This window comes from Montipora foliosa, chromosome 2, assembly GCF_036669935.1.
Source record: "Montipora foliosa isolate CH-2021 chromosome 2, ASM3666993v2, whole genome shotgun sequence".
Taxonomy (NCBI): domain Eukaryota; kingdom Metazoa; phylum Cnidaria; class Anthozoa; order Scleractinia; family Acroporidae; genus Montipora; species Montipora foliosa.
Window position 1 is genome coordinate 60,518,989 of NC_090870.1, and position 13,119 is coordinate 60,532,107.

The 13,119-nt window shown below is 40.2% G+C and overlaps 2 protein-coding genes across 2 annotated transcripts; one reads left to right on the plus strand and one right to left on the minus strand.

Moving 5' to 3' along the window:
* Window positions 1–5,340: 5,340 nt before the first annotated feature.
* LOC137991911 (uncharacterized) lies at window positions 5,341–6,723 on the minus strand. The gene has a single exon (XM_068836935.1). The coding sequence runs from the start codon at window positions 6,721–6,723 to the stop codon at window positions 5,341–5,343; it is 1,383 nt and encodes a 460-aa protein (XP_068693036.1).
* Window positions 6,724–7,324: 601 nt separating this feature from the next.
* LOC137991912 (uncharacterized) lies at window positions 7,325–8,428 on the plus strand. The gene has a single exon (XM_068836936.1). It carries the CDS (start codon window positions 7,325–7,327, stop codon window positions 8,426–8,428), a length of 1,104 nt encoding a protein of 367 aa, XP_068693037.1.
* The last annotated feature ends 4,691 nt before the right edge of the window (window positions 8,429–13,119 follow it).

A 13,119-nucleotide genomic window follows, 5' to 3' on the forward strand; every position in this document is an offset into this window, starting at 1 on the left:
TGCTTTCTTTAGGTATCAATTTGCCAAGTACGGAATAAAAGAAGTAAATGTTCATGCAACCAACTGAAGTCTGGATGGCTCATTCACAACAACAGATAACATATCGGTGAACATCGCTTAGTGTTTACAAATGAATTCAATGCGTGATCTAGGTAGAGCCCTGGGTTAGTTTGCAAATAATGTGAATCAACCGAATGCAGCGTGACTTCAGTTAAACTGGTTTTAAGTGAAACCTGCGAGGCGAGGGAAAGTGAAACAGTCTTGTAGCTAAATTTCGCTCTCTCAGTCCCCATTCTTGGCTCGATTGCGTGACTGAAGCGGGCGGCAAAACTGACTGAGAAGGGAATGCTAGCAGTCTATTACAAAAAATAAAACAAAAGCAAATGTTACACCAGGCGAGCGTGTTCAAAGCTACCGCGTCCGACAACAAAACGATCAATCAACAAACTAAAGGCAATTTTGACCAACACACGGTAGATGTCTAAAAGCGAGTATCAAGCTAATGTACGATCCAGCCTACGATCAGATTGCAAAGAAATAAAGCGCGCAATTACAAACTTCACCAATCATGAACTCAGTTACTGTAACTCCAGGGTACATTTCTGAAGAACGTAATGAATTGTGTGTGAATAATGCGGTGACCTCCGGCTCTAGATAGCTAACATGAAGATCGTTAAACTAATAATTCAAATTTAAAAAAATTGACCTCTCTGATGATTCTCTTACAAAGAACACCTGAAAGAAACTAAGAAAGTTTTGTCGAGCATTTCCAACATACCGCTGTTCGGAGTTCTTTACTGGCAATTTTCATCATGTTGTCGACAGACAAGATTTACTCTTGTTCATAAAATTTCCAGAAGGCTTAATCCAGCATTTTTACTTTTTCGCTGCTATTGTATTTGCGTCATTTGACATCACTTGGAATGTGGGCTTTGAGTGCGAAAATTATATATTCCACACTGAAGCCCCAACACAGCACCAATCGCTTTGGTTGCTCCACGGCGTGTTATAAATTTGGCTTTTCATCGAAATAAGACTTGAGGCTGTTTGAAACCTCGCGCTGGCAGAAATCTTCTGCAATGACACTACAATACGGCTGTTAATTGTTGATGTTTCATTAAAGAGGCAGCTCCAAGGGGTCCGGTGCATTGCTTTTAGCCAAAGAAATCACCGCCTCGTAATTCTTTTGTCCATTTTGCTCCACCGAACAAAGTCAGCCGAGATTATAATTCGGATACCCTTCAGGTATTCCGAGTAATGAATATGAATTGAATGCTTGCATTCAATAAGGAGTTTACAATATTCCTGTCAGTGCTATATCACATCTACAAACTCGTCCTCGCCTTGTACTGTATTTCATGCTTAAATACTCAAGCCACGGTGAAACTACACACTAATTCAAAGCTGTGATAGCAGCTTTACAATGATCCATTAAAAGACATCTACCATGCCACTAGAATGTTTTACAAAACGATATCGCGTGCAAGACCAACCTTTACAACGGCCTCTACTCGAGTACACACGTACGCAATGCGTGCCTGTTTTTTAACAGTTGTGTGCGTAACTTCTTGGGGTTGTCATATATCACCTTCCGATTCATTACTTTATAGTCCATTTGAATGTTTATTATTCGCCCTGCTATCGACCTTCTCCAGCAAATACCGTTGCCAACACCTCTCCCCCGTCTCTATTCCACTTAGCAAACAGTCCAAGTGTTCTTGTTGTTGTGCGTGGTTAAACAAATCTGTATAAATGATAAATAGCAAATCGTTGAAGGTAAATCGTGGAAAGGGATAACTGAAACTTAATGGTGTGAGAAAACTGTCCAATGCCTTCGCTAACCTGAATTTCCCCGTTTATTTCATTTCCCGACCGCTTCCTTCAGGCATTGAGGGTCCGAGCACTAGGGATCAGGCCCCAGTTGTTCCAACGATGGATAGCGCTATCCACCGGATAAATCACTATCCACTGGATAAGTATTAGCAAAACCAATTGCGCTTTCCAATGGATAGTGATTTATCCGGTGGATATCGCTATCCACCTTTTGAACAACTGGGGCCAGAGTTGTAGCATACATATTATACCGATGGATGCTTTTTTCGTTTCAGAGCCTTTTGACAGCAGTTGTTCATAACCGCCCTGAAGACCCTGTAGAATTTCTACAAGAATGTCTAGAAACCGCCAAACAGAACGGCGATCTGCGATGGAACTCGTTCCTTCACGTCCGGGACAAAAACAGCAAGAGCTCGCAGACTGCAGGACAATTTGATAAAGTTTTCGATACAGAGTTAGATACAACCTTAAACAGCTAGAGGTAGTGGATATATAAAGAGTATTCGATTGTTATTTTTTTATCCTTCGCTGTTTTTTCCGTAAAGTATCTTTTTTGTCGTGGTTAAATTTGTGAAATCTCCCTTGATTCACCTTTCATGAAAAAATGTGCAGGATGAATCTTATTGCGGTAGCCAGAGGAAACAGGACGAAAAACTGAGTAAGGACGGACTGGTCACAATTCCTACTCTGCATAACCCTGAGAGATTCGATCATGCACTTGAAACATTTTGGAAGAAATGTGGGATCAAGACTGCTTCACTCAGCAGCAAGTAATTTACATATAATCATAATATATCATCTTTCAGAGTTCTGATTTTGACGCATTTCTATGCGTTGTACATGTTTAAAACTTTATGAAGGCCATCAAACAATTGTGCGTTTTAATGTACCAGAAATAAAAAAATTAAAGTACAGCCGTAAACTTGACAATCAGCGGGGATGTTTTGTTTAGTCACTACCTTGTTTATAGCAGAAGTTTTTATCACAAACTAGACGTTCCGTGAGGGTAAAATGGGTTGCCTGTGGTATGTGTTGCACAAAAACAAAAGGCACTGAGTTAATTGCTATTGAACTGCAGCGTTCCAATTAATTTTTTCAAGCGGGGGGTCATGTAGACCATTTAAGGAGTCACCCAGACGTCGTGCCAGCAGTGGCCCTAAAGGTCACACGTTCACACGTTGAATTATTTTGTAACTTCCTGTCCCGTGAGGTCTTTTACCTTTTTAAGCTTAAACACGCAAGGTAACTTGATCACAGGCGGCCGCTGAAATTTATGTCACTTTCGAATTTGCGATTTATTTGTGCAGCCAAAGGTGCAATTGAAAAACTTGACGTAGCAAAAATCTCCCAAAAAGGTTTTCGCTGATGGTGACTTTACATTCGCGACACGAAATTTATGTTGTTTTCATGTCGCAAATTTTGTTGCTGATGGCAATTTTTTTATTCTCGATCGACACTTCCTAAAAACGTCCTTCTGCTCTTCCTAAAAACTGTGTATCAATATTTATTTACTTTTGTATCAATATTTGTTTTTTTGCCTAAAGCAGGCTAGCAAAATCTGTACCTTGCTTAGTTCGCATTTTTGAGTGTTAAAATAGTATTTTCGGTCTGACAGCAAATCGTATATTTAGAGGTCTCCCATCCAGATACTAGTCCCGTGGCTCAGTTGGTTGAAAACCGGGCTGCCAGGCGGTAGGTCGTGCATGAGTTCAACTCCGGCTGGACCAACACTCAGGGTCTTTAAATAACTGAGGAGAAAGTGCTGCCTTTGTAATTACATCTGCAAATGGTTAGACTCTCTAGTCTTCTCGGATAAGGACGATAAGCCGGAGGTCCCGTCTCACAACCCTTCAATGATCATAATCCTGTGGGACGTAAAAGAACCCACACACTTGTCGCAAAGAGTAGGACATGTAGTTCCTGGTGTTGTGGTCTGTCTTCTGTGGTGTATCATGGTTAAGAGGGTAAATGCTGGAAGAACTCGCTACACCAAGCTACTCCAAAATCCGAGAGTAAAATAAATAAACAAATGAACTATGAACTATACGAACCCCGCCTGACAGAGCTTAACTTCAGTGAACTTTTGTCGTGAAAAGCTGTCAGACCCGCAGAGTACAGGCAAACTTGCTCTGAAAAAGAAGTTGAAGGAAACTTCCATGTCTGCCTTGAAGCCAGTATTTCTAGATTCCCTTCTATTTTCTTCAATCTTTCTCAATTCTTTGATTGCACATGACGTCACGGCGGCCATGTTGGTGGAAAGAACAATAGCGAAAAAGTCTTTTGGGAATTTAACTGTTTTGGCACCAACATGGCCGTCCTATCACTAGTACTAGTAACTACATGTCTTCTCAGGGGACCATTTACCTAAGACATCTACCATAGCACGATAATGATTTACGATACCAAAACAATATTGTGTACCATTAGAGCTAAATTTTACGTAAAGACATCTTGAATCTCCTGGAAAACAAAACGCACCTTTGTTGGCAATTATGGAATAAAGCACTGTGTCAAGTTACTGCACTACCACACGTACGCAATGTGTGCCTTTTTTTAAACAAAACATTGAATTTCGAATTCTCAGCGGAAGATTAATGACAATCGATCGTACAAACACTAAAATTTCTGCAGTCTCTGACTTCTGTGAATCAAGGGAAAGGAAGAAATTGATCACGTGCTAGGCAACCGCAAAGGTGCACGTGATCACCGTGTGTCAAGGTACTTGTTTACATTGAATGAACTACAGGGAAGAATGTTAAAATCGTTCGTCGCTTTCAGAGTTAAAACAACGTACTTTTTAGCCAAGAAACTTCCGTCTTTGTTGAAACAATTAACTGAATATTTATATTTCATCTGTCGGGTCCGGAAGCCTTCTTTGTCGGGTTATTGACCCTAGACCCTACTCTTATCTGGAACACTGTTGATCAAACCCTTCACTTAAAAACCATTTCTTTCAGTAATGAAGCAAAAAATAGACAACGAGTTTTCTTTCAAATAATTATTGACTAACAAGAATTAGTCAAAAATGTTTGGTGTGTAGCCAGGCATGTTAAAAATATAATAAAAAAGGTTGACACTGGCTAAAATATTGTGTTGGACGTTTCGGCAACTGCTGTTGCCTTCCTCAGCAGGGATGAAAAATGCAAAAATCTAACGGCGTCCCGATGGTACACGATGCGTATAAATATAAAATCGCACTTCAAAAGAATATTTAAAAAAATGAAATAGACAATAAAAACGAAGGTCTCCAGAGCACTCTAAAATATTTTAACAAATTCTTTATGTTATTGTAAACGTTTGGAAGTGCTATATGCTCGTTTATAGCGTTCGTATCTCGTAAGGAATGCCAAGCCTCCAGAATAAGTCTTTGTCGCCATGCCGATGATCTGTCAACAATTTCGACGTTCATCAAGTCTATTTGGTGATTGTAGCGCATGTGGTGTTTGGCCAACAAAGAGTTTTCATCTAATGTTGCTATGGCCTTTGAGTGCTCTTTGACGCGTGTTTTTAGCGCGCGCGATGTCTGACCGATGTAAACACAATCACAATCTTTGCATTTGATCTTATATACGATTCCTCTAGAGGCCTCCCTCTCGATTTTGTCCTTTGGTTTTTTAAGTATATTTGAGATTGTCCGAATAGGTTTATGAGCGACCTTAATGTTGAAACCTCGAAGAACCCTCGCGATTTTCTCGGAGAATCCTTTGGCATAGGGCAAAACAAGCATACGCGCTGGTCGGAATCATTTACTTCTTGTTGTCTGTTGCGTTGGCGACCATTGTAGATGAAATTGGCAGGGTAGTTATTAGCGGTAAGGGCTTTTGCTACTCTCTTAGTTTCTCGTACAGCTTCCTCTTCGGTGGACGGGATATTCTTTGCGCGATCCATGAGGGTGCGTATGACCGAGTATTTATGTTGGGGGTGGTGATGAGATTTGAAGTCAAGGTAGCGGTCGGTGTGGGTAGCTTTTCTGTATACAGACACGGTGATCGAGCCATCGTTTTGTCTGGTTGTTTTTGTGTCAAGAAAGGCAATAGAACCTTCTGATTCTATCTCGATGGTAAATTTGATGTTAGTGTTGATAGAATTGAGGTGTGCGTGGAATTCATCCGCGTGTTCCCTTTTTATGCATACATGGCTGTCATCTACGTATCTGATCCACCATTTGGGAGAGTTTGGAGCCGATAACAGGGCCTTTTCTTCTACATATTCCATGACGAGATTGGCTAAGATGGCGCTGACTGGAGATCCCATCGGACAACCGAAAATTTGTTTGAAATGGTCACCTTGGAACACGAAGAAGTTATTGTCGAGGACGAACTGTAAAAGGGCAATGATATTCTGGATGGATAAATTTGTTCTTTCAGGTAGTGATTTATCAAAGTCTAGTCTTTCTTTAACAACTTTCATGGCTAGATGGGTAGGAATGCAAGTGAACAGTGACACGACGTCAAAGGATACTAGGATTTCGTCGGGATCCACTGACATAGTGCGGATCTTTTCAACGAAAGATGCGCTGTTCTTAACTGTGTACTTATTGTTTTGAAGTGGTGACAAGATATTGGCGAGGTATTTGGACAATTCGTATGTGGGAGACCCAATGGCGCTCATAATTGGTCTTAACGGGACGTTGTCTTTGTGGATTTTGGGAAGGCCATAAAATGATGCCGGTGTGGAGTCGGTACTATGAAGTTTGTGATAGAGCTTCGGTTCCAACTGTTTTTTGTCGCTGTCATGTGGGGCTGGCTGATCTTTAATCTGTAAGAGACGTTTATTGAGGGATTTTTCGGTGCTCGATGTTGGGTTCCTTCTTTTATCTGTTATCTTCTGGTAAGTTTTATCATCGTTTAGAAGGTTGTTTACTTTCTCAGTGTAGTCGTTGGTATTCATCACGACTACGGCTCGGCCCTTATCGGCTGGCAAAATTGTAACAGACTTGTCTTTGGCAAGATCTTTGAGCGCTTTTTCCTCTTCACTAGTGATGCTTTTTTTCGTGGGGGAGGGCGCCAACTGTTAATAGCAGAAGTGACTGAAGCTCTGACGAGGTCTTTTTCGGCGTCAGGAAGTTGATCTATGCCAGATTCGATCGAGGAAACAATTTGAGGCACTGGTAAACTCTGCGGAGTGATGGCAAAATTAAAGTTGAGGCTTAAAGCTGAATGTTCGCTTACGGATAGCGGTCTACCAGAGATGTTTACGACCCACTTATCCTTGAGGTTGGTTTCGTGCGTTGGAGGACGTGGCAAGATGTTCTGGAGTTTCTTCTTGTGACATTTCCTTCTCCGTTGTGCTTCCCATTGTGACCTCTGTTTGATTGTGAGGAGGAGGGTGTCGAAGGATTCTTTATAAATCATCTCTCGGAGTTTGTGTGTTGTTTGTGACAAGCGCTGAGAGAGTTTCTTGATTTTCGTGTGGCAATTCGAAATGCGTAGCCTTAGGTAGGCTTGGCCTTCCCAAAATCCACAAAGACAACGTCCCGTTAAGACCAATTATGAGCGCCATTGGGTCTCCCACATACGAATTGTCCAAATACCTCGCCAATATCTTGTCACCACTTCAAAACAATAAGTACACAGTTAAGAACAGCGCATCTTTCGTTGAAAAGATCCGCACTATGTCAGTGGATCCCGACGAAATCCTAGTATCCTTTGACGTCGTGTCACTGTTCACTTGCATTCCTACCCATCTAGCCATGAAAGTTGTTAAAGAAAGACTAGACTTTGATAAATCACTACCTGAAAGAACAAATTTATCCATCCAGAATATCATTGCCCTTTTACAGTTCGTCCTCGACAATAACTTCTTCGTGTTCCAAGGTGACCATTTCAAACAAATTTTCGGTTGTCCGATGGGATCTCCAGTCAGCGCCATCTTAGCCAATCTCGTCATGGAATATGTAGAAGAAAAGGCCCTGTTATCGGCTCCAAACTCTCCCAAATGGTGGATCAGATACGTAGATGACAGCCATGTATGCATAAAAAGGGAACACGCGGATGAATTCCACGCACACCTCAATTCTATCAACACTAACATCAAATTTACCATCGAGATAGAATCAGAAGGTTCTATTGCCTTTCTTGACACAAAAACAACCAGACAAAACGATGGCTCGATCACCGTGTCTGTATACAGAAAAGCTACCCACACCGACCGCTACCTTGACTTCAAATCTCATCACCACCCCCAACATAAATACTCGGTCATACGCACCCTCATGGATCGCGCAAAGAATATCCCGTCCACCGAAGAGGAAGCTGTACGAGAAACTAAGAGAGTAGCAAAAGCCCTTACCGCTAATAACTACCCTGCCAATTTCATCTACAATGGTCGCCAACGCAACAGACAACAAGAAGTAAATGATTCCGACCAGCGCGTATGCTTGTTTTGCCCTATGCCAAAGGATTCTCCGAGAAAATCGCGAGGGTTCTTCGAGGTTTCAACATTAAGGTCGCTCATAAACCTATTCGGACAATCTCAAATATACTTAAAAAACCAAAGGACAAAATCGAGAGGGAGGCCTCTAGAGGAATCGTATATAAGATCAAATGCAAAGATTGTGATTGTGTTTACATCGGTCAGACATCGCGCGCGCTAAAAACACGCGTCAAAGAGCACTCAAAGGCCATAGCAACATTAGATGAAAACTCTTTGTTGGCCAAACACCACATGCGCTACAATCACCAAATAGACTTGATGAACGTCGAAATTGTTGACAGATCATCGGCATGGCGACAAAGACTTATTCTGGAGGCTTGGCATTCCTTACGAGATACGAACGCTATAAACGAGCATATAGCACTTCCAAACGTTTACAATAACATAAAGAATTTGTTAAAATATTTTAGAGTGCTCTGGAGACCTTCGTTTTTATTGTCTATTTCATTTTTTTAAATATTCTTTTGAAGTGCGATTTTATATTTATACGCATCGTGTACCATCGGGACGCCGTTAGATTTTTGCATTTTTCATCCCTGCTGAGGAAGGCAACAGCAGTTGCCGAAACGTCCAACACAATATTTTAGCCAGTGTCAACCTTTTTTATTATAAGAATTAGTCAAATTTCAAATTGTTTTTTACCTGAAGACTGTACAGAGTTGAGTACAAATAAATACAATTATAAATAGCCAGAACATTGTAAACATACATCTACTCAAGGTGTTCGATTCCTTCTCCGATATCCAACCCGAAAAAGTTATCAGATAATTTGCCGTTTGGTTTCAGTATTGTACATAACAACACAGCTAGTGCATATTAACAAGAATTCGACGACGAGGTAATATGCGACTAAATTTCTTGTGTGCTTTTCGATGTTTATTTCAAGCTTCTTATTCAAATTTTTGACTCCGAATATTAAATTACAAACAAATATTCCACTGGAAGATCGTTTAAAATCTTTATTTTTGGCCGTTCATTTGGACGAAAAATCTCACAAAAACCTTTTGCGTAAAATTGATTGAAACAAACAAAATATTTCTGGTTAGAGGCAAAAAAAAACCCTTCTATTTCAATTGCGTGCGTGCAAACAAGAAACACAATCCTTGTCACTGAAACCGTGTGCAATTAAATTAATTTCAATCTCACAGTTCAGGGTCAAACCGAGGATACCTAAACTTCGAGCCAGGTTTCGAACCAGGACCCGAGCCAGGAATCGAGCTAGGATCCGAGCCAGGATTCCAGCCAGGATTCGAGCTGAGATGAGCTTTCTCCGCTATTTATTCTCGAATTTCTCGGTCAGGTTAGCTCTCGAATCGGTTAGGTTAGGTCTATTTAGGTTGGTTCTAGTCTAGTCAGGGTTAGGGTAGGTCTAGGTTAGGTTAGGTGAGGTCTCGGTTAGGTCTCGAATCCTGGTTCGGATCCTAGCTCGGATCCTGGCCCGAATTCTGGCTTGGATCCTGGCTCGAATCCTGGCTCGGATCCTGGCTTTATTTTTAGTTTATCTCGGTCAAATCCTTTTCTGAAGAACCTTTTCCGTGAATAATGAAGCACAAATAGACAACAAACTTTCTTTCAAATAATTCTTCACTGTCACAATCCAATTTTTTTTTTTTACCTTACGACTGTGCAGAGTTGAGTAGAAACTTCAGTAAACACAAATGCATTCAAGGCATTCGATTCCTTTCAATGAACTTGTTAAACCCATACAGAATTCGCCATTTGGTTTCAGTGTTGTACATAACATCGCAGTCAGTAGAATATTACAAACAAAGCTAACATGCTAAGAAATCCGAAGCCGAAAGATGACCATTACTCGTCGCCTTTAAGATTCCAGATATCTATTATTCACCGCCTGTCTTGTTTATCCAATTGACGTTCCATTTTTGAGCTCCATAAGGGTATATTTTGTTTAAAGATCCACTAAAACGTCATTCGTGTTACAATGACTTCGACGCCACTGCAGGTTAATTAAATATTTTTTTGCGTCCACCGGATAAAATCTACGCATTTCTACTACTCTCTGAAACCTGCCAAAAATTCGCGCAAAAGACTCTACGCAAAAAAAATACTAAGACAACACTTAAACAATATTTAGCAGGGGAGTGACACGAAAGACCTATTGTGCAACTTTTCCATTTTCCAACACAGGAAAAAAAGAAAAAGAAACGTAGAAATTACACTCACATTCTGCCTGGTTGCTATATGAAAACCCAGTAAAAGACAGCGGTGAAGACAGACGTAAAACAACAAGCCAAGCGAAAACGACAACATAACATCCACTAGGATATCAAGTTACTTGTATTTAACCAAATTGCTCATTCTTCTCTGCTCGGTCTGAATGAACTGCATCACCAGACAACTCAGTGTTCCTTTAGGATAATAATTTAATGAACAACTAGATGCTTCTGTGAAGCATACACTGGCTTGCCTGTGTTACGTGCTACAGAAAATCAGAAGGCACTGAATTGTGTGGTATTGAAATACAGCATTCCAGTCTCTGAAGAATAACAAATAAAAGAGAAGCGAGAAACATTGGCTTCTGGGCTGACATGTTGATAATTTTCAAGTTCCCTCACAACTTCTTTTCACCACAAGTGTGCCCTATGAGCATCCGAAAACTTTGTAATACTAAACTTCACTGAAGTCAAGCCCTGTTTCGGGGGGTTAGTGTTGGGATGGGAGACCAAAACAATAAACCCCTCATAAAAAACAGAAACATCTGACCGAAAATACTATTAACGCTCACAAATGCGAACTCAGCAAGGTACAGATTCTGTTAGCGTGCTTTATGCAAAACAAATATTGATGAAAAAGCAAATAAATATCGATACACAGTTTTCAGAAAGAGCAGAAGGAAGTTTCCCGGACGGTCGATCGAGAATAAAATATTTACGACATGAAAACAACATTAATTTTGAACCTTGAATATAGATCGTTTTCACTGTCACGCAATAAAAAAAATAAATCAAAAACTATCCAGTGCAAAACGCTAAGAAATTGTTATCTTATAGAAGATAAAGAAATAAGACACTTGTCCAAGTTTTAGGCCTCTGCGTTTCCCCAAACTTCAGATATTCGTCGAAATGTTTCGCAGGCCGGAAAATAGTGTAAACATCTGGAACTGACTTTGGCTATCTAGGCGACTGATTATCACTACTGAAAAAACATGCATTTACATAAGCACTTTTCCTAATGCTCTAACTTCTAAAAGGGCTCAAAATCATGAGATAAGTATATATTTTTCAACAAACTTGATCGTAGCTTTGTGTCACGCACCTACATAATCCGGAAATTCAAAATGCTCTAGTTTCCAAACGAAGCACGCTATTGAGCTGTGAAATTGTCAACAGATATAGATATGCCGCCTCTTATGCCTGATGAGGATAAAAACTTTGGTGGATCTTTAGTTTTAGATTTTGGAAGGTGATGACGTCACGTGAAAACGATCTATAGAATATAAAAAGTTACGATCAGCGACAAACATTTTGGGAGATTTTTGCTACGTTCAAGTAAATTGCAAAATCGAAAGTGACATGGCCGGAATTCAGCGGGCGCCGTGATTAAGTTACCGCGGCATGTTTACTCGCCAAACAGTGAAGCATCTGTGTCAAATGATGGCAAGATACCGGGTTTTTGTAAGTTTCTTTTTCTGTCAAGTGTTATAAAGTTTGACAATGAAATGAGCGAAGTCTAAACAAAGATCACAATCGCCCAACTCTTGTTTATGCAAAGTCAAAATTTACTCTCCAAGACACGTACGATGTTATTTATCACCAGGTAATTCCATCATTTTGGAAATAGCAGCTACTTTATTATTCATCTGCGTCACAAGTTTTCACTGATTTTGGGGCTCATTTTGTTGAAACTCAAGCACGCTTCCAACAGGCCTGTGAACCCTTCCTGCTTACAGAGCAATACTAAAAAACTTCTCCCATATCACATTTCAACCTTAAGCTCGAAAATTCAATACACAACATGATCTTATAATTCACAAAGGCAGAAAATACCACAGAATCCTTTTCCAGCGAAAATTTTATTGAAACAAACAACATATTTGCTCTTAGAGGCGAAGAAACTCAATTGTGTCAAATTACCATGTACTTCAGGTAAATACTGCTCACTTTGATTTCGTCTCGACGGGCGATAGATTGTTGTGGAAGTCCAGTACTCGTCGCTTTTGAGATTCATGCCTAGTTTATCCAACTGACTTTCCATTATTGAGCTCCATAAGGGTATATTTTGTTTAAGGATCCACTAAAACGCCATTCGCGTTGCATGACTTTCGACGCCATTGCACGCTAAGTTAATGATTCTACTGTGTCCACCTGAGAAATCTACGCAGTTCCACTACCCTCTCGATCCTAAGAAAATACGCGCAGAAGGCTCTATACACAAAGACACCACTTACCAGGGGAGTGACAGGCAAGACTTTTACCGACACGGAAAAAAAAAAAAAAAAAAAAAAAAAGAAAAAAAAAATAAAAAAAAGAAAACAAACAAACTAAAGGCAGACCTCGACTGGGTTTGCCTTATAAGGCAACCCAGTAATTATATTATAATGCGATTCACTGCTAGGTGTACTGCAGAAATAAACTATCTACACTTGAAATCGCACCACGCCGTTGACCCAAAATAAATATTCTCTAATTTAGAGAAGATCATACACCTTGTTCCAAAATGGCCGCCATTTTAGTATTCTTTTGTTCCTTGCAAACTTCCCCTTTTGGCCTCGCTTTCAAAAGTGAAATTCAAAAGAACATTTAACCTTGAAAGAGGCCACAAGGGCTAATTTGCAATCAAACAAAAGAATACTAAAATTAATGGTGGCCATTTGGGAATAAGGTGAATGAT

Excerpts from the sequence above, each read along its gene's own strand:
- LOC137991911 (XM_068836935.1), bottom strand. The coding sequence starts at position 6,723 with ATGAATACCAACGACTACACTGAGAAAGTAAACAACCTTCTAAACGAT.
- LOC137991912 (XM_068836936.1), top strand. The coding sequence starts at position 7,325 with ATGAGCGCCATTGGGTCTCCCACATACGAATTGTCCAAATACCTCGCC.